General features: G+C 47.5%; 1 protein-coding gene across 1 annotated transcript in view; it reads left to right on the forward strand.

Moving 5' to 3' along the window:
* Window positions 1-578: 578 nt before the first annotated feature.
* The window catches only part of ONECUT1 (one cut homeobox 1), a 31844-nt gene continuing 10830 nt past the window's right edge, over window positions 579-21592 (forward strand). Inside the window, exon 1 of the mRNA XM_059915536.1 lies at window positions 579-1683. Coding sequence (XP_059771519.1) covers window positions 579-1683 — 1105 coding nt within the window. The remainder of the gene's footprint in view (window positions 1684-21592) is intronic.

Genomic DNA, 21592 nt, shown 5'->3' on the forward strand with positions numbered 1-21592 from the left:
CTTACGAGCGGCGCTGGGACCCCCACCTTCATTTGTACGGGGACGTCACGGGTCGCGCGCGCGGGGACTGAGGGGGCGGGGCTGATCCGCGCGCCTGCGCGCTGCGCCCGGCGGGCGTGAGGGCGGGCCGCGGCGGCGGCGGCGGAACGGCGGCCACAGAGTCTGCAACAGTAACCGAGCCATGGCTGGAGCTGGCCAGCGGCGCGGGCAGGCAGCAGCCGCGGAAGGCGCAAGGGGTGCGTCAGGGGAGCCGGGGGCCTCACAATTCTAAGAAGGAGAGGGACGTGAGGGGGCCGGGGGCGGGCGGGCTGGGGGCACCGCGCTCGCCCAACGGCGCGGATCCTTTTTGGAAATTAATATTAAAAAAAAAAAAAAAGCCGAGGACGCAGAGGGGAAGGTGGGGGCAAGAGGGAAGGCGAGACACACTGAGAGGGAGACAGAGCCCCACAGTGAGAGGAAGGAAGGAAGGAAAGCAGCAGTCGCCAGCAGCCGATGTGAAGACCGGACTGCATGCGCCCTTCGCCGCCTCTGCCCGGCCTCATCGATGTTGTGTCCGCCGCCCGCTCGCCCAGATCACCATGAACGCGCAGCTGACCATGGAGGCGATCGGGGAGCTGCACGGGGTGAGCCATGAGCCGGTGCCTGCCCCTGCCGATTTGCTGGGCGGTAGCCCCCACGCGCGAAGCTCCGTGGCGCACCGCGGCAGCCACCTGCCCCCCGCGCACCCGCGCTCGATGGGCATGGCGTCCTTGCTGGACGGCGGCAGCGGCAGCGGCGATTACCACCACCACCACCGGGCCCCCGAGCACAGCCTGACCGGCCCCCTGCACCCCACCATGACCATGGCCTGCGAGACTCCCCCAGGTATGAGCATGCCCACCACCTACACCACCTTAACCCCTCTGCAGCCGCTGCCGCCCATCTCCACCGTCTCGGACAAGTTCCCCCACCATCACCACCACCACCACCACCACCACCACCCGCACCACCACCAGCGCCTGGCAGGCAACGTGAGCGGTAGCTTCACGCTCATGCGGGACGAGCGCGGGCTGGCCTCCATGAATAACCTCTATACCCCCTATCACAAGGACGTGGCCGGCATGGGTCAGAGCCTCTCTCCCCTCTCCGGCTCCGGTCTGGGCGGCATCCACAACTCCCAGCAAGGGCTCCCCCACTATGCCCACCCGGGCGCCGCCATGCCCACCGACAAGATGCTCACCCCCAATGGCTTCGAAGCCCACCACCCGGCCATGCTCGGCCGTCACGGGGAGCAGCACCTCACGCCCACCTCGGCCGGCATGGTTCCCATCAACGGCCTTCCTCCACACCACCCACACGCCCACCTGAACGCCCAGGGCCACGGGCAACTCCTGGGCACGGCCCGGGAGCCCAACCCTTCGGTAACCGGTGCGCAGGTCAGCAATGGAAGTAATTCAGGGCAGATGGAAGAGATCAATACCAAAGAGGTGGCGCAGCGTATCACCACCGAGCTTAAGCGCTACAGCATACCACAGGCCATCTTCGCGCAGAGGGTGCTCTGTCGCTCCCAAGGGACCCTCTCGGACCTGCTGCGCAACCCCAAACCCTGGAGCAAACTCAAATCCGGCCGGGAGACCTTCCGGAGGATGTGGAAGTGGCTGCAGGAGCCGGAGTTCCAGCGCATGTCTGCGCTCCGCTTAGCAGGTGAGCGGGCCAAGGAGCTGGGCGCGCGGGGAGATAAGGTATTGGGGAAGCTGAAGGGACCCAAGGAGGCAGGGAAGGAGAGAGATCTGTGCACGCTCCATCCCGTCCTCCTTTCACCGAGAGGGGGGTCCCTAGGCCTGGAAAAGCCAGAGCGTGGCTCCTGGGAGCAGACAGCCTCTTGCAAGACTCAGTGCATTGGGCCATGTGGAAGGCTCCGGGAACTGAGCAGCGCGGCCTCGGTGATTGCAGAGGAGCATTTGTGCTGGGAGACAGCGCAGGAAGCTCGCACGACCGTAGGAGGAAAGAAATCCCAGCACCTGGCTGGATACGGTCTGTGCGTCTCTTCTGGGTTTGGCACTCCAGGTTTGGGGGGCGAGAGAGGCTACGCGTGCGTGGAACTGCGCGCAGGTGCTGCCAACCAGTATCCCTGGCACATACCCGGGCGCTGTGCTGGAGCGTGCGGGAGCTGCCCGCCAATGTTTGGCTGAACTCGCTGCGGTGACCCCCCTCCCGCGCTCACTTCAGTGGCGCGGGGCGGGGTGGGGGGCTGGAGGGTGGGGAACGCACTCTGGGAGTTCCAAAAAAGGTTCCGAAGCCGCGCGGCGGTGGGTGTGTGGCGCAGACGCTCCGTAAGGTTTAGCACGCGCTCTGCGCTTGTGACCGGCTGTAGAGAGGAAGGCAGATCGTGCCAAGGTCCAGGTGAGGGCGGCCGAGCAACAAGGGAGCTTCTAGCTTAGCCCAGAGACCGATTTCGCTGCCGACTCGCTTAGGACTTCGCATTTTGTTTTATTCCTCTGCATGAATTTTCGTCTGAATCCCCATGCAGTGGGTGGGAGTGTGAGGGAAAAAACCAAGTCTTCGAGCAGAGGTCGCCGGGCCCAAAACCCCGAGGGCCTGGTGTTTGCGAGTTGAGCGGGAAGGTCTTGGCGGCGCTGCATAGACACAGCGCCCAGTTCCCCCAGCCTCTCCAAGCCAAGGTAAGGGGAAGGCTCTGGCCGGCCGACCGGCGGAGGGGACAACTGACCCCAGCCTGAATCACACGGAGGATTTCAAGCAGATTCAGCGACCACCTAGGGCGGAGGACAAGCGGAGAGGTAGAGCTAAGGGCAGCCGAGGTTGGACTCGGTTTGATGAGACCCGGGCTGAGTTGATTGACTCCTGGGGTACATGCTGCCACTCCCCCACCCAATCTCAGCCCGGCGCCCTAGCCTGAGTCCTGGCGAAGAAAAAGGTAAAAGCCGGAGTGAGGGCTTGTTAATTAACTGATCGTTCTCCATTAATTCGTCCCTGGAGAACGAGAGACAGTCAATCCGCGCAGAGCCGGGGGCACTGAGCCGTTTCACAGTCTAAAATCAAAGCAAGAGGCCAGGGCCCCCTCCCCCACATCGTGCGGGCCAATGAGAAGCTAGAGGGAAGCGGGTGCCGGCGTCCCCGCGAGCCTGCGACTCCAGCCGGATGCGACCCAAAGCAGTCCTGGGGTCTGGGTTCTTCTGGCCTCCCTGCTGGAGCTCCGCACCGTCTGAGCCTCTGCCCCGCCAGGTTTTTCAGTCCAACCCCGCGCTCGTTGGCTCCAAAGTCCCCACGAGGACTCTTGCAGCCTGAGCCCAGAAGCCAGGAGAGGCTGGGGTAAGGGGACGGGAGGGGGGAGGTTGACCGGGTACCCTCTGGGGCCCCCGCAATTCCACTCTCTAGCTTGTGTGCAGCCACCAGATCGCCCCCATCCCATGGGTAGACCGAGACCCGAGGGCAGCCGAAGTTCTGGAAGGGACGGCCGAAAAGGCTATTCCTCTCCCTGACTGATACGCCTATGCCGGCGTCCAAGGTAGTCAGTGCCCTTTCACACGCACACGCCAGCCTCGAGCCCGGTTTCAGGACTTTTTACCGAGGCAGTGCACACACAAGCAGGTTAGTGGGGCTGGGGGGAATGGAGGGAGGGGATGCAAATGGAGAGCCGTCCCCCGCCCCCGTCCCCAGGGAAGCTCGTTCCAAACCCCCCACCTCCTCAAGGCGCTTGCTCAGGACTTAAATGACTCTCCTCCCCCACTGCCTCCTATCGTTCCCTCGAAAGACACTGATAAATTAGGTTCAGGGACGACCCCGGGGCCCTGGAAACCCGCCTTAGCGCCCTGCCCTGTACGAGCGCCCTCTCACCTCCTCGCATGGGCAGCCCTAGTACTGCTACCTGCACACGGGAAGTGCGGTGGGCGTACCCGCCCGGGCTCACGAGACCCAGGAGGTTATCGAAGGGGCCGCTGCCTGGCACCCAGCAGCGCGTAGAGAGTCATGCCCAGCCTTTGGACAGAGGCGCGTGGCCTTTTCCTCGAAAAAAAAAAAAGGAAAATCGGTGACTCTGGCGGGACGTGAGTTTGGCGCCAAACCCCCAGCGAACTCTTTATCCTAAGACCCGGATGCGGAGTCGTCTCTCCCATTTTCCTTTCTTTAACTTCATTAAAGGGGTGGGGCGGGCTGGGATGAGCGCGCGTGCGGAGCCAGACGGGATCAATCCCATTACGCAGCAAGAGCCAAGACTTGTTATTAAGTCGCCGAAGAACAACGAGACGTCCCGTTAACATTTTAATTTAGGGGGGGGGGAAGCGAGGCCGTTTCCTGAACCATTCAAATGACCTCTGGTAGGCCCTGACTGCAGGTGACTAAAAACGGATTGCAGGGCATGTTGGACGCAGCTGTGAGACATTGCTCCCTCCTCTCCACTGCCAGCTCCCGTGCACGGAGGGAGGTGCCACTTGCAGCTCTTGCTCGCCGTTGCACTCAAAGACCCCTCAAACTCGTTTCTACCCCATGCGAGGCAAGGCCCATCGCGGTCGGCTCCTTCGCTGGGTAGCGGGAGGGTGGCTTCTTCATGCCCCTCCTGGTACCCCAGGTTCCGTACAGCCTGGTGTGGAGGGTCAAAACCCTCCGCCCGCCCGCGGCAGCCTGTTTGGAGAGGCGCTTTCTCTCCACGAAATTACATCGGCTGGCGGACGACGGGAGACAGGCGGAAATTCTCACCAAATTAACTACCTTTAAAAAATCAATATATGTTCCCTCAATGTAACACTTGCTGCTTCCCCATTAAAGTGCAGCGCAACCAGGCTCACGCTGCGTCTCATCCCAGGTGGGGAGGGTGGGCTGGGCGGGTGGGTGGGTGCCCCGCCTCTGACGTGGGCGTCTATTAAGACGCGGGGAGATTAGCTTCCAATTAAAGATTCCAGAAGGCTCCGGCCTCAGTAGGGGAGCTGCCAGCGCAGGAAGAGGCTGCCACTGCACACCCACCAGCGGGTGCTGCAAAGACCCAGCAGGCGAGGCCCGGGATCGGCCAGGGGTGGGTGCTAAGCCGCTTCGACCCTGCGGTACCTGGAGGCGAAGAAACCTCCCAGCGGCGGCGCCAGAGAGCCAGACGTGTCTCCAGCACCCGGGACTGCGCCTGTTTCCGGGACGGGATTTGCCCCAGGACCACCCGGGGATCGGGGAGCGAGGGGAGGAGGGGCAGTCTGACCGGGAGGTGGCCATGAGAAAGTCTCGCCCGGACCAACATGGGCCATGTTTGCCATAAGTGGCCTTGCTGCCTGGTTGATTGATAACTAACTGGCTCCCGCGCAAGTCCATTTGCTTTTTGTTAATATTTATACCAACGGGTGACATTTCAACTGTCCCCTCACTTCTCTGGGCCATGGGAGCCAAGCAGAAGGAGTTCGATGCTGGGCCCTGGGAACTCCGCTTCTCCAATCCTCGAAGACTCTGGGCCGGGAGAAAAGCCACAACTGGGCGTGTGGGATGGAGGAACTGGAAGGGTTCCTGGGCCCAAGAGTCGGAGGAGAAGGTGCCAAGTGGACTGGTCCCCCGCCACGCCCGGCGTCTCTGCGGGGCGGTTCTCGGGCAGTGCAGCTGCTCTCAGCCGGCTGCGGCCCGAACAAAGGGCCCGCGGGGCGCTGCCGACAGCGTCCGCCTAGCAGCCTGGGGGCGATGGGGGCTGGCTGCCCCGGAGGAGAGCCACCTCCGAAGCTTTATGGTAGAGTCCTCCCAGCGTGGCCTGGGGGCCAGCCAGTCGTCAGGCGGAGGCCGAGGAGTTCCAGAGTCCCCTAACCAACTCAGGCCTAAGGGTCGCCCGTGCTCCCGGAGAGTTGGCTAGGGACCCCCGCCCACACACACACACACACACAGACACACACACACGCCAGCCGAATAGGTCTGGCTCTTGGGGACAAGCGCCAGAAAGCTCTTCGTGGGCCTTTCTCACAGCCCATGTCTGACCCCTGGAGGGTGTGTAGCAACAGTTCTCTCTTGCGGTCCCCATTGGGGAGCACAAACCCCAGGGAGGAGAGGAAGGGGCACATGGAGTTAAGAAGTGTGCATGTGGTGAAGGTTGGAGCAGAGAGTTTGACTAGAGTGGAGGAGACCTGCTGCTGTGGCTTGAGGAGGCCTGATGGTTATTTTGTGGTGACCTGGTGTCAGAACATCGAGCACAGCTGCCTGAGACAATAAACCCTGCGGCCTGTCCCGAGGGTGGTTGGCTCTCCCGCCAGCGAATGCAGCCCCAGGCCCTTTGGAAGCACCCAGAGGGCGATCGGGGTCAGTAGAGACCCAGTCCTGCCGTCGCTGTTTTGCAGCTGGCACTTGGGACGGTCTGTGCCAACAATAGCATGGTTGTGTTGTAGCAGCAAAGCGACTCAAAGCCCAGGCTGCATCTTTCTTTATCTTCAAGCGCTCAGAGCACCACGGGAAGCTAAACTCTTGCCCTCACTGATGGACTCATCTTCCCCAGTAGCTGTGCATGCCCCCTGCAGGCCGCAAGGCCAGGCACCCAGCAAGCCTCCGCGGTTCAACCCGCTGCGGAGAGGAGAGGCTTTGTTTTTAGAACATTGATGTCTTAGTGATTTTCAAAATGAAAACTATTTTGACAGGTAGAGAGTGTAGTGGAGGGAGAGAAGGATACCTAGTGGATCTGTCTTGCTCCTAAACAATTCCTGGGTATTACCCCACTGATGAGACAAAATTGCCATCCCCCCAAATTATACCCCAACTCTAACCTCTCAAGATGCATGTTTGGAAATTATATCCAAATTATCCTTTTGCTGGCATGTTTTTGTTTGAGACTATCAGGGTCACAGTAGAGAAGGTGACCCTGGCAGTCTGAAATGGGAGGTTGGGGCTCGGGGTGTAGTGAAGGCAGGGTGGATTAGCGTTCCCTTTGTTGTTTCCCCTTCCAGCTAACTGATGGGAGTTAGAAGGCTGCCCTGAGGCTCTGAGCTTGAAGGTCTTTGTTTGCTGTCTGGTGGGGTGAGTCAAAGGGCTCTGGGAGGCCTAGCGGCCTGGAGCCCTGGTGCGGCGTCAGGACCCTGGACAGGGCCTAGCCAGGCCTGTTGCCTAGGTTTCTCTTGCCCCTGGAGGGTGGCTAGGATGGCTTTGAACAGTTGTGATGAGGAAACAAAAACTAACAGCTAATATTTCAAAGTTTATGAGAAATCGTGAGGCCCCACCAGTAGCATACACGGGCACAGTCAAGTAATGGAAAAGATCAAACCTATCCTCGTCGATCAGGTGGTTGATCTTTTTCCTCCCTTCCCAGCAGCTTTCTGTGTGCCTCTGAGTCCACGGGCACACCTGCTTATACAATCGGAATTCGAGTCCCTATGGGTGTGACAGGGGTTGGATCATTAAGCTAAAACGTTCAATTCAGTCCCTTTGATCCGTGCTGGGGAAAATCTATAGTCATCTCTAATCTACAAGGTCTTTAAGGAGGTTGTTACATGAGCGGTTTTGATGTCATCATTTCCACATTGGTGGCAAATTCAGCTAATCAAACAGACGCTGCTACCCAAAGTTCTCAGAAGAAATAGTTCTTACAGAGTATATCGGTAAAATTTATTCTTGATTTTCTTGTAAGAAAGAAAATCCTCAAGTCTAATGAAGGTGAGTAATTAAAAAGGAGGTTCTCAGGTGTCTTGTTCCTCAAAATCCATAGTTAGAAGCCTTGCCCTTCAAGTAAGAGTGCTCAGTGCTCTTTGTAAATTCCACATATTGGAATAGTTAAACACCAATTTAATATTTTAAGTCAACCAAGGAGCCTTGACGGATTGGATGAGAAGTGACTAGTCTCATTTCAGTCCCCTTGAAAACAGCAGTTTCCACACTCTTGGCAAGATTGAATTGTCCCCAACCTAGGGTAGCAACAGAAGGAGGGTCTTATTGAAGTCATGGTAGTTAGAGGATAGACTTCCTATAATCTTGGATAAAGGATTCAACAAGTATTCATTAAATACTATTTTCATTTTGTGTGTACTTAAATAAGACGGGTAAGCACGTTTGGGAGAAGAAAGCCACATTATTTTTACGTGAAAAGTGTTAGCCTCACAGAGTTTAGTAAAAAGGAAAAAACTGATTTCTAATGTGAATGAATTTAGTGCAAAATCATAAATTCCTGTCTTCTATCAACAGATTTGCACAGACTTTTATTTTAATACAAGTATGTTAATACTAATGAAGCTTAATTTTCTTCTGAGATTGGCTTAGAGGACCAGACCAATCACAGGGCAATCTTATTATTTTGATACAAACATATAAATTTATGTCTTATCACAGGGTCTTGCTATAGAATCATCCACATTATGTTCCTCCCAAAAGATGTTACATTATCATAAAGTTGGAACAAATTAGCTTCTAGAAATTTTCTTCTCCTTTAGGTGAGACAATCTGATAAGATAACAGCTGAACAGAACCAGACCTTGAAGTACAACCCTCACATTTGTCTTGGCAAGTGATAAGTCAATTGATAAGGAAGGAGTTTGTGTCCATTGTGTACATTTTATTAGTCAGGTACTGTGCTAGGCACACAGATGTTCTCATTTAATACTCACTGTCTGTGCCAGTGGCTCCCAAATCTTGCTATGCATTGGAATCATTTAAGGATCTTTTTAAAAAAAATGATTCCTGGCTAAAACCTCAAATATTCTGGCATTAGTAGTATAGGGCATGACCTGGGCACTAGGATATTTCAGAGCTCTGAGGTGATTTTAATGCGCAGCACAGTTCGGGACCTGCTAGTTTACAGGGCAATTACCATTATTTTTCCTGTTTCTCTGTTCAATGAGGTTGAATAACTTACCTGTGGTAACACAGCTGGAAATCACTGAGACCCTGAACTCAGCTTTCCCAGCTCAAAGCCCAGAACACCCTTACCCTCCATCCTGTGCCTCGATTATGGGTGCAAGTCCACTAGGTCAGTGGACCCAGAATGTGGAAATGTCTGATCCACTGTCATAAACACCAATCTGGAAAGTCTCTGCATAGTAAGGTCTCGAAATTAGAGAATGTGTGTCTTCCCTCTGGGACTCTCAAAGAGAGTTACTTGTGGAAACTTATTTCTTTTTTACTCAAGACTTATAAGAGAGACTTTTTATTGCTCTCTTTTGAGGAAGCAGCCAGAGGGAATGTGAGGCAGTCACAGAACTAGACCTGGAACCCAAGTCTCTCTATCCATTTGTTCACTTAAACAATTATTCACAGGCAAGACCCATCTCATTAGATGTGTTCTGTGGGTAGGACTGATCCATTGGGAGCCAGCCTCGAGGAGGGCCCAAAGGCCCAAACCTCCCATTCTTTCAGGCATTGGTGTTCTGATCTGCACTTGCACAGCAATTATATTTCTTGGCTTCACATCAGTGCCTGTCTTGCTATTCCAAGCTTGCCTGTTACTCATGTTTTAGGACTCTGCACTAAAAAATAATAAATTGACTTAAACTCTGTATATATGTTGGCAATCATCCAGAGGGCAACTTACAATTTCCCTCAAGCACCGCGAGTTTCCAGTTACCCATGCGTTTCTCATCTCTCTTTGCATATGCCATAGGGTACGCAGAATCGACAGTTTCTGAAATCGCTGCTTTCATTTTGCATCTGGTGATGACCTCGTAGTCCCAAAGAGAGGTTATCAAAGGAACATAATAAACTCTATGCTTTTCTCTTTCTTTCCTGATGTCTTCTAAAACAGATCAATGGGGGAAATTAAATAAATAAACGAGCGAAGCGCGCCACCTAGTGACCCGTGTGCTCACTGCAGGTGAAGTGCGTGAGAGGAGTGGCTAACGCGATTCAAGTATTGATGGAGTCGCAAAAATCGTTCATTAAGGCAATTTAATCTTTACTATTAAATGTCCTTTCAATTCATTTAGGGTAATTAAGATGCAGTTAAAGTGATTAAATTCTAATTACTTATGCTAGACAAAGACATATTTGTCACACTAATGCGGTTAACTAAGGACTCAGAAAGTTAACATTTACTTCAAATGATGCAACTGGAAAAATCAGTTCCTCTTTTCATCATTAATCCAGTGAGCTGGGTGATTATGTAATGGCACTACAAGCTCATTAAATAGGGGAAGTGCTGATTAAAATGACTGCTGGGAGGAAAACCTGAACCAGGAGTACCTCAGTACCATTTGGTCAGCATTCCTAGCAAAATTACTTGGTGTCCTTTCCCTCTAAGCCCGCCCGCCGCCCCAAAGCAATAAGCAGCTCCTGAGTCTTATCCTGACATTAAAAGAGGGATGCCTCTTGGAAAGCTTTTATTGCCAGCCTGCCGACACTGTTAAACCAAAGATATTTTCAAATGGTAAATGGATTCTTGGGGTAGAGAGGAGCAAGGCATTTGGGCAAGGGAGGTGGAGGGAGGGGTCCCTGTAGGAAACAGCTCCAGGATGAAGATTTCCACTGCAGGCTTTCGAAGCCACTCTCCTTCACACAGACACCCTTCCTATTAGGCAGTCTTCCTCCCCTCCCCAGTTGCATGTTTACTGCTTCGTATATGGGGACAGATTCCTTTGTACACATCATGCCTCTTATGCACACTCTGAAGAACACTAAGTACCTCAGCTGCAAACTGGTCTCTTTTCAGAGTTTTCCAACATTCACAAGTAAAGGCATCTAAGATTATATACCATCGGGTTACTGAGGCTCTTTTGCCATAATATCCACAAACAGTTCCCAGCCTCCTACGATAGGTTAATTTTGAGTACTCAGAAGAGGAGGATGAATTGAAATTTCACTGCATTTGAAGTTTGCCTTCCTCATAAAATGGCTTCTTAAGCCCACGCCTATCATTTGCCTGGGGGGGTGATCCAAGGATGAGGATGATCCGTCAAAAAATTGGGAATTAATTTCCCCAGGAATCGAAATAGAAAATACCAAGTGTGGGCAAAGAAGCAGAGCACGAGAAACTCTTACTCACTGTGAGGATGGGACATAACCTGGTACAACCACTTTGGAAAACTGTTTGGTGGGATCTACCAAAGCGGAACACACATAGACCCTGTGACCCAACAATTCCACTCCTAGGTATGTGCCCCAAAGAAACACATTCACCGAACAACATGAAAAAAATCAGAAACAATCAAATGCCCATCGGCAGGAGAACGGGTAAAATCTACTGTGTAGACTCACAGTTGTAAATGTAGTTACTCGGTGGATACTGTATGTCAATGAGCTTGAACAAACTTTAGATAAACATCATGGGCAAATCTCAAAAAAAAAAAAAAAAAATTTCCCCAGGAGATCAGTGTCTTTTAATACTGTTAAATTTGCCTATTGAAAACCATTACTATGGAGAGTGCATCTTTCCCCTGTTTTTCCCATTGAAATTCAGTATTACTGTTTACTTCACAAGAAGCTGAAGTTATCAAATTCATCAGTCACGGAAGTCAAACAACTACCTCTTAAAGATAAATTGGCAGTTATTTGAATATTTACGGAGTCATTTTTAATTTACTAGATTGTGTTATCTTAAATTACTAAACCAAATAAACACATTTTTTTTAAAAAACCCTAGACTAAGAAATGAGAGCCCCAGAGACAGGTTCTTGTACTAATTAGCTCTGTGAACTTGTCATTTAACCTTCCTGGGTCTCAGTCTCCTTAAATGTAGAATGAAGGATTTGGCCTTAGAGTCCTTCCAGATCCCACATTCTATGAATGATTGCCTTCTGTGATGACTGTGTATCCATGACAGTCTCTTTTCTCAATTTAATGCTCTGTCCCAAAGTCAGGATTCAACAAGGTGTAAGTCCCTGGGGCCCATCTCTTGGGCAGAGTCTCAGATCAGGCTCTCCTATCAGATGGCCAGAAGGAAACAGCCTTTCCAGTCAGGAGCACTGCCTTCTGGCACAAAAATATTGCAGCTTGAGGTTACAATACCTGTGTTGGTGAGGATATGGCTCATCAGGAATTCATGCACTGCTGGTGGGGATGTAAATTGCCACCGTTGCTTCAAAAGATAATTTGGCTTATAAACCTGAACCCACAGCTGAACGAAGTCTACCCCTTGGTATATACCCTAGATAAGCTCACAGGTGCTCCTGAAGATGAGTACAAGGGTGGTCTGTAACAACGTTGCTCCTAAGAACAAACAACCAGAAACATCCCAAATGTCCACTGACGAGGAGTGCAGGAATAAACTGTGATGTATTCATATAATGCAGGAGTATATTGGAGTGATGAAAATGAATGAGCCACAGCTATACACAACAGCATAGTTGAGTCTTAGGAACAGTGTTGAATTTCTTTTTAAAAAAAAACAAAAACAAAAACAAGCTATAGAAAATCACACCAGAACAATACCATTTTTACAAGGCTTAAAAGCAAGAAATGCTAAACAACTTATTGTTTAGAGATACGTAAGTATGTGGAAAAAACAAACTAATAATAAACTCAAGTTCCTAAGAGTGGTACCTCCAGTAGGGAAAGGCTAGAGATAAAAGGAGAGAACACCCTTGTAGCTTCGCAGACAGCAGATGTTCTAGTTCTTTTGTCAGGTGCTGCCTTCACCAGTGTTCATTTTGTTCCTGTGCTTCCTATCTTAAATATACGTGTTTTGTAAGAGGTAAATATTATTTAATTTTAACTTTGGGGAGGAAAAAGATTGTTTCTGTCTGATTCCCCAACCCGAACAACTTGGACCAAATAAACCCCAGGACATTTGAGTTGTCATTTACACAGTTGTTAGCCCTGTACTAAATGTCAGCTCTCTTAGGAATTATATCTGGCCAACTGTGGACAGGGCATAAGATGTGAAAGAGGAAATTTCATTAGATATGGAAAGAGTGGTTTTTTTTCTTTATTCATTTGAGTACAGCTATGACAGTGCTGTGCTCAGTACTGGGGATGTACTGAGCACAGACAAGTCTTTTGGAGCTCATAGTCTAGTGGGGAAGAGAGACAAATAGCTTGGTTGCTTTTTTTGTGCCAAGAAGGAACAGTTTAGGGTGTGATGAAGGAATAGTTTTGAAGATCTGGAAAAAAAAAAAAAAACAGGACTTGGTCAGAATTGGGGAAAGAGGTTTTCAGGCAGAGGGAACAATAGCATGTGTGGATGCCGTGGCTAAAACCCCTTTGCAGAAGATTTCTTGGATCCGAATTATTGTATAGCTGGAAGCTTGTTTCTTCCCCAGCACAGCTGAGTGAAACGATGCCTTCCCATCAGTAACAAAAGCGTTCTCCAAGGCTGTAGTTTTTTGTAGTGGGGAGGGGTGGGCGGAGAGTTTCATATTCCTCAAATCAGATTGGTGGCAGAGAGGTGGCAAGAAAATATATGCTGATTAAAAAGCCTCCCAGGTGATTCTACGATAACTCCAAGTTGATAATTAGAGTATTGATATTGAGCACTACTATGTATAAAATAGATAAACAACAAAGACCTACTGTATAGCCCAGGGAACTATATTCAATAGATTGTAATAACCTGTAATGGAAAAGAATCTGAAAAACAATATATACATATATATATATATATATATATATATATATATATATATATATATAACTGAATCACTTTGCTGTACACCAGGAACTAACACAACATTGTAAATCAATTATACTTCTATTAAAAAAAGAATATTGATATTGAGAATTTAAGAGCAAATGACTTATATTTTTGCCCCTTTGTTATTTATTTTACCCTTTTTCTGGAATAACCTATAGTTCCATAGCTTTATGTATATTTTTTAATGATACACAATATATATAAATATTATATCATTTTATAATGTTTTACTTCTTTTATCTCTTTTGAGGTTAAAAGTTCACTCAAAAATTCAGTATTCCTAATTACTCAGCCATAAAAAGAAACGAAATTGAGTTATTTGTAGTGAGGTGGATGGACCTAGAGACTGTCATACAGAGTGAAGTAAGTCAGAAAGAGAAAAACAAATATCGTATGCTAACACATATATATGGAATCTAAAAATAAAAAATGGTTCTGAAGAACCTAGGGACAGGACAGGAAGAAAGACACAGACGTAGAGAATGGACTTGAGGACACATGGAGGAGGAAGGGTAAGCTGGGACAAAGTGAGAGAGTGGCATGGACATATATAAACTACCAAATGTAAAATAGATAGCTAGTGGGAAGCAGCCACATAGCACAGGGAGAGCAGCTCAGTGCTTTGTGACCACCTAGATGGGTGGGATAGGGAGGGTGGGAGGGAGGGAGATGCAAGAGGGAAGAGATATGGGGATATATGTATATGTATAACTGATTCACTTTGTTATAAAGCAGAAACTAACACACCATTGTGAAGGAATTATACTCCAATAAAGATGTTAAAAAAAAATTCAATATTCCTATAAGAATGATTGTGTCCATACTTTCCTCCATCTGAAAAACTCTTACTGTTCTCTGGGTCCTTACTACTCAGTGTGGTCCCCAGACCAGCAGCAGAACATGTAAGAAATGCAGACTCTCAGGTTCCACCCCAAACCTACTGAATCTGAACCTGCACCTTGACAAGATCCCTAGGAGATTCATGTGCACATTCAAGTCACTGAGGGTCATATTACATCATTCAGAAGGTCCATTTTCCTTCATTTGCCCTCAGGCTGATGGAGTACCTCCTATGTGAAGGGCGCTGGGCTAAGTACTGGGGCTCAAAAGAGGCACAACGTGCCGTATCCTGGAGGAGCTCACGGGAGGATGTGTGCGGGGAAACAAATACTTACAATGTCCTTGATGAGTGCTGGGATAGGCAGGAAAACAGTTATGTGGGAGCAGGGAGGGAACTGGAAAGAAGGCTGAAAAGAGAGTACATAGGATCTTGTATGCCTGTGCCATCCAAGGGACTTGGGTCTGTGACAGCAGGAGCTGAAGGAAGTTGTGGCCTCTAGTAGAGTGAAGTTGTCAGGCTTGTGCTTTTGAAAGGCAGCATAGTGTGAGCCAATAGGAGACGTAGCAGCAGCAGGGGACTAGCTAGGAGGGTGGCAATAGATGATGAGGGTCGGGTTGCATGCCATTGTCAGCAGAGATGGAGAAAATATATATTCTTTTTCAGATTCTTTTCCATTATAGGTTACTACAAGACACTGAATATAGATCCCCATGCCATACAACAGTTCCTTGCTGTTCATCTATTTTATATTTTGTAGTGTGTATCTGTTAATCCCAAACTCCTAATTTATCTCCCCTTCCCACCCCATTATCCCCTTTGGTAGTCATAAATTTGTTTGCCATGTCTGTGAGTCTATTTCTGTTTTGTAAAGAACTTTATTTGTATCATTTTTTAGATTCCACATATAAGCGATATCGTGATATTGTCTTTCTCTGTCTGACTTACTTCACTTAATATGATAATCTCTAGGTCCATCCATGTCGCTGCAGATGACGTTATTTCATTCTTCTTTATGGCTGAGTAATATTCCATTGTATATCTACACCACATTTTCTTTATCCATTCATCTGTCAGTGGACATTTAGGTTGCTTCCATGTCTTGGCTATTGTAAATAGTGCTGCAATTAACATAGGGGTGCATGTATCTTTTCAAATTAGAGTTTTCTCCAGATATATGCCTAGGAGTGGATTGCAGGATTATATGATAACTGTATTTTTAGTTTTTTAAGGAACCTCCATCTGTTCTCCATAGTGGCTGCACCAATTTACATTTCCACCAGCAGTGCAAGAGGGTTCCTTTTTCTCCACACCCTCTCCAGCATTTATTATTTGTAGACTTTTTAATGATGGTCCAGTGCCTTTTAAAAATAACTTCTTTGTAAAATTATTACTACTCATCAAGAAAAAAGGTGACAAGAATCACCCATAATACCCCCAAACAGAGATAACCCCCCTTTTGTGAATATCTTTCCAATCTCTTCTCAATGGGATGATCCATACATACTATAACTTTTTAAATTAAAAATCCCATGTTATTAAATTTATGATAGAATATTTGAAAATACATAAAAGAAAAATGGAGACAATAAAACCCCCTGGTAATTCCACCATTTCTGCCCCCTCCCAAATACCTCACGAGGAGCACTTATTCATTTAGCAGATATGTATAGACAGAGTGTTTACAGTTTGCAAGACAGCAAAGAGGTCAAAGCCCTCCCTCTGCTCCTGGAGCGCTCTGGATCAAAAAGCTTTCTGCACATTTTATGTTTTACAGCTATGCTATAATTTAACCAATCCCCTATTTTTGGATGCTTAGTTGGTCCATAAATTGATTGGGCAAACATAAATTTTATGACTATATAATATTTTAGAAGCATCATAACTTACATAACCTCTCCAACAACCTTTCATTGGACATTTCAATGATTTCAAGTTTTTTGTTTTGTTTTGTTTTTGCTATTATCAGTCAATGGCACAGCAGTCAGCAACATACACAGAACTTTTCTGAATATTTGTTTTCCTCTTTCAAAAATAATTTTTCTCTCATAACTTTGGAAAATATGAAACACTATAAACAATATGACAGGATCAAATCATCCATAATCCCATAACCCAGAGATGATACCTGTTTATGTGTCAGTTTGTTTCCTTCTAGCTTTTTTAAAGTACGTAAATAAGATACATTTTTAATTTTTATTTTTCACAAAATTGAGCTCATAAAGAATTTACAGTCAAACTTATCTCAGTGTCATTAAATATTATTCAAAAGCATGATTTAAGAAAATTTTATTTGGAAGTTTTTTTCAAATTTTTCAAAAGGTGCAAAAATAAAATAAGAACATAAACCATTTACCCACCAGTTGACCAGTTGTTAACATTTTGCCCCATTTGCTTTATCATTTGTGCACACACGCGTGCTCTCTCTCTTTCTCTCTCTCAATCTCTCTTTCTCTCTCGCTCTCAAATGCACAGAATTTTTTTCCATGAACCGTTTCAGAGTACGTTACATACATCATGACCCCTCACCCCTACATACTTTAGAATGTATTTCCACGAGTATGAACCTTCCCTTCTGTAGCCACAGCTCACTTTTGTCCATTGACCCAGTAATGTCCTTCACAGCATTGTTCTCCAGGAGAGGATCCAGTCTGGGATTAAGTTTCATATCTCTTCTTTTCTTTAATCCTAAACATTTCCACAGCCTTTTTTAACCTTTTATAACATCGAAATGTTTGAAGAATATAGTCCCCACTTTAAAAAAAAAAAAAGATATTTCTCATTTTATGTTTATCTGATGTTTCCTCGTGATTAGATTGAGGTGGTGCTTTCTTGCCCAGAAAGCTGCATGGGTGAGGTGTGTCCTTCTCAGGGGATCACATCTGGAGGCCCATGAAGTCTGTCTGTCTCCCACTTAACTGGAGAGTTAATTTTGATCACTTGGTCGAGGTGTTGCCTAATTTCTCCACTGTATAATCACATTTTTTTTCTCTCTCTTACAACTAATAAGCAGTCTGTGGGGAGATACTTTAAGATTATGCAAATATCCTACTCCTCATCAAAATTCCCCACAGATTTAGCATCTATTGATTCTTGCCTGACCTGTTTATCACGACGGCTTCAAAATGATTTTCCATCTCCGGCACTCCTGCCTTGTTTGACAGTCAGCTCTCAGCTTTCTTCTGTGAGCAAGAGCCCCTTCTCTCTCGTTTACTTATCCATTTGTTATTGGATAAGATTCACACATTCCTTTTTTCCCAATGGTTTCTCATTCAATTCTGTACTTACCTATTTTGGTGCTCAAACTGTCTCAGATTTGACAGTGGGAGCCCCTTTAATCTGGCTCCTGTGTTCTTGTGACTTGTTTCCATCTTTCTTTTCCTACTCCTTCTTCTTCTCCTCTTCCCCCTCCTCCTCCTCCTCCTTCTCCTCCATTTTTTTTTCTTTTACTTCCTGGCATCATAATAAGATGTTCCAAGATCATCTGTTACCTACCCTGTCCCAGCCCTAGAATATGCCCTTTCCTTGATGAGCCCTGGTTTATTCTGGTGGAGAATGGTATTAGAGACCAAGAAGGCCTGGTCACTAGGTGTGCTCATGGCTAGTAGCGTGACTTTGTTTTTTGGCCCCCTCAGAAAAATCCAGGAAAAATATGCATGTATATTTACACACACACACACCACAAATATACATATGCACTCATACATATATAATATACACGTGCACATAAACATGCTTACATACATATTTTTAAAATCATGAGTTCGCACAAGTACCTCCACATCTAATTGCAATATATCCCCATAGGATTTCTTCTTGCCTACCCTCATTCCATAATTGTGTGTCCTTTCCTCTACAGTGAGAACCCTGGCACTCAATAACATATCCACCCCCCAGCACACACGCACACTTACTCATTTGCTCAATCCTAAAATAATTTCAAAATTGCTTCACCCATACCCATAAAATAAACAAACCTGCTAAAAAATTTTTCTGTAACATTCATTTTCAATTCTTCCTCCATACATATGCCCCAACATCACTTGGGAACTTGCTAGAAATACTGCTGATTCAGAAACTCAGGGGAAGAGCCCAGTAATCTGTCTTCTTACAGGCTCTCTAAATGATTCTAAAGCATACTAAAGTTTGAGAAGCACAGCCTGAAATATGCAGAACAGGTTTGTGATATGTTTGTGTGTGTGTGTGTGTGTGTGTGTGTGTGTGTGTGTGTGCCTTTGTGCCAACATGTTATTATGTAAAATAATACTTTAAAAGATCCTAAATGTAACAACCATAAAACAGGTGCAGTGCAGACTAATCACAGCCTTTTGTCAGCATGCGTGTGGAGGTGTGATGTAAAAGAAGATTAGCCCCCAGTTATTTGTTTCTGTTCCGTTGCCAGCCTGGTGGATAATCAGGAGGAAGAGGGAGGCATGGGTGTGAAGTACCTTCATTTGCCAGAGGGGGTGCTCTCCAGCTCCACAGCAACCGCCCCTCTGCCCCTTGGCATTAGGAAGTTCTATCAGTTAATGACAGAATCTCCTCCAACTTTATTCTAAATTACCTGGGAAACTTGTTTAAAATGTGTGTTTCTGAATCCCATTCTCTCAGAAAATCTAATTCAGTAGGGATAGGATAGGGTTCTGGAATATACGTTTTGAACAAGCCTCCCCTTCATGCTCCCAGGTGATGCTGATGTATTTGACCCACGCCTTACAATTTCTGCTCTGGACTCTAGACCCTGTTTGCTCAGAGTGCCATCCTGGACCAGCAACTGAGCAGTGAGCAACTGGGAGCTTGTTAAATGTGCAGAATCTCAGGCTCTGCCCAGACCTGCTGGATCAGAATCTTCATCTTAACAAAATGTCCAAATGACTCTAGTTTGTACACTCAAGTTTGAGAAGCACTAATTTAGAATAGTGGTTCTCAGCCTAGCCTATGGGTTCCTAGTGAGAGAGATGGGTAGGTAATAACTAATTATCTGGGGAGCTCTATGGGCACAGGGGACCACAATTCACCCCAGATGAGAGAGGGGATGGAGAAGACTTAATAGAAAATGAAATGCTTGAGCTGGGCCTTGATTACATAGGGGCAAGAAAGAGAAGGAAGGACATTCTGGGTGAGGGAACAGCTTGAGCAAAGGAATAGAGGTGTGAACATTCATAATGTATTTAGGACTGACTTCTGAGCAGTGTGGCTCAGTGTGGATGGTGGCTGGGCAGTTGTGGGAAGTGAAATGGAAAAGGGGATTGGGGTCAGAGGGTCAAGGTCCTTGAATATCTTGATGGAGCAGCCAAGAAGGGCTTTCCTCTCAAGCTTACTGGAGACCCTTGTGAAGCCAATTGTATAATACATGTGTCATTGGGAGAACAGCATTTACAATTGACTCTACAGATGACTTCCCAGAAATGCAAGCAAGGAAAACCACTAATTTGAAATTAACTGTGAAAAATGTCTGATGACTTGGCGAAAAGTCAAAATTGTAGGTTATTTTTTAAGGAGTTCCATTTTATAACTTCCAATTGCTGTGAATATTATAAAGCGTTATATATGGCTATTAATTAAAGAAATGGGATCAATAAGCTAAGACTTACAATTCACAATAGGCCTGCATGAGATAATAATGCATAATAAGCATGTAATTCATCAGGTCTGCCATTTGTTTTGACTGTTTTGCAGAATCAACATCATAACTAGGGCATCGATATCACATATTTCCAATTATTATTATTATAGCCCAAACTATTGAGGGGCTCTTTAAGATGAGGGAGACTGATGTAATAAAACCCCAATGGATCAGGCATTAGCAGAAGTTTAGGAATTTAAAAATCAGAATTCCTGAGCCAACCTTTCATTAAAGAGCCACATTACCTTTTGTTACTGACTGAAGGAGCAGGTGCGAGGCAGCAGCTTTTCTTCCCACCGGTTCTTTTGAAGCTGCAATGCAGGGAAAGAGCTTCAAGGAGGCAAGGGTCAGGTGGTCGTGTCTCTTATGGTGAGTCTCAAAAAGCTTGGGCCTGTGCTCAAGCACAGGAAAATGTGTGCATGTGACAGTGAATGGCCAGCAAGAGGATGGTTGCAAATATCATATGCGTATGAAAATGCATTCATTCAACAGGATTCTCAGTTCACCTTTCTGTCTCACGTTCAGCCTGTACCAGAGGGAACAGAAAAAATGAGAGAAGACAAAGCTTGCGAGGAGAAGTACTAAGATAGTCTAGAATAACACAAAAAGGGCTGTTTCAGGAGCCATGGAAAGTGAAAGCTGGTGTGATTCTCTGATGTCCTCCCAGTCTGTGCCTGAGGAATACCCGAGCCCCAGCTCCTCCACACCATCACCTCCTCCACACCATCGCCTCCTCCACACCATCGCCTCCTCCACACCATCACCTCCTCCACACCATCGCCTCCTCCGCACCATCGCCTCCTCCACACCATCAATTCCTCCACACCATCACCTCCTCCACACCATCACCTCCTCCACACCATCACCTCCACACCATCAACTCGTCCACACCATCACCTCCTCCACACCATCACCTCCTCCACACCATCACCTCCTCCACACCATCACCTCTACACCATCACCTCCTCCACACCATCGCCTCCTCCACACCATCAATTCCTCCACACCATCAATTCCTCCACACCATCAATTCATCCACACCATCACCTCCTCCACACCATCACCTCCACACCATCACCTCCTCCACACCATCACCTCCACACCATCACCTCCTCCACACCATCACCTCCTCCACACCATCACCTCCTCCACACCATCACCTCCACACCATCACGTCCTCCACACCATCGCCTCCTCCACACCATCAATTCCTCCACACCATCAATTCCTCCACACCATCACCTCCACACCATCAACTCGTCCACACCATCACCTCCTCCACACCATCAGCTCCTCCACACCATCACTGGACCCTGCCCTGGCTCTGATCCCAGATCCACCATTTACTATCAGGGTGACCTTGGGCCAATCCCTTAACCTCTGAGCCTCAGGCTGTACATTTGTAAACAAACGTAAACTTTGTTTTTTTTAACCACCACCACGATTTTATTCGTAAATAAATGCTCAGTCTAAAGCCAGGTTAGGCAGACAGGTGGTGGAGATCAGAAGAAGTGCAGATCGTGGGCACCTGTGAGCAGTGGGGCTGCCCAGGGAAGCAACCTACAGCTGTAATAGCACCTGCTTCCCACAGTTGTTGAGTGACATCATAAGGTGATACATGTGTGCAGCTTAGCAC

Source organism: Balaenoptera ricei, chromosome 2, assembly GCF_028023285.1.
Source record: "Balaenoptera ricei isolate mBalRic1 chromosome 2, mBalRic1.hap2, whole genome shotgun sequence".
Classification (NCBI taxonomy): domain Eukaryota; kingdom Metazoa; phylum Chordata; class Mammalia; order Artiodactyla; family Balaenopteridae; genus Balaenoptera; species Balaenoptera ricei.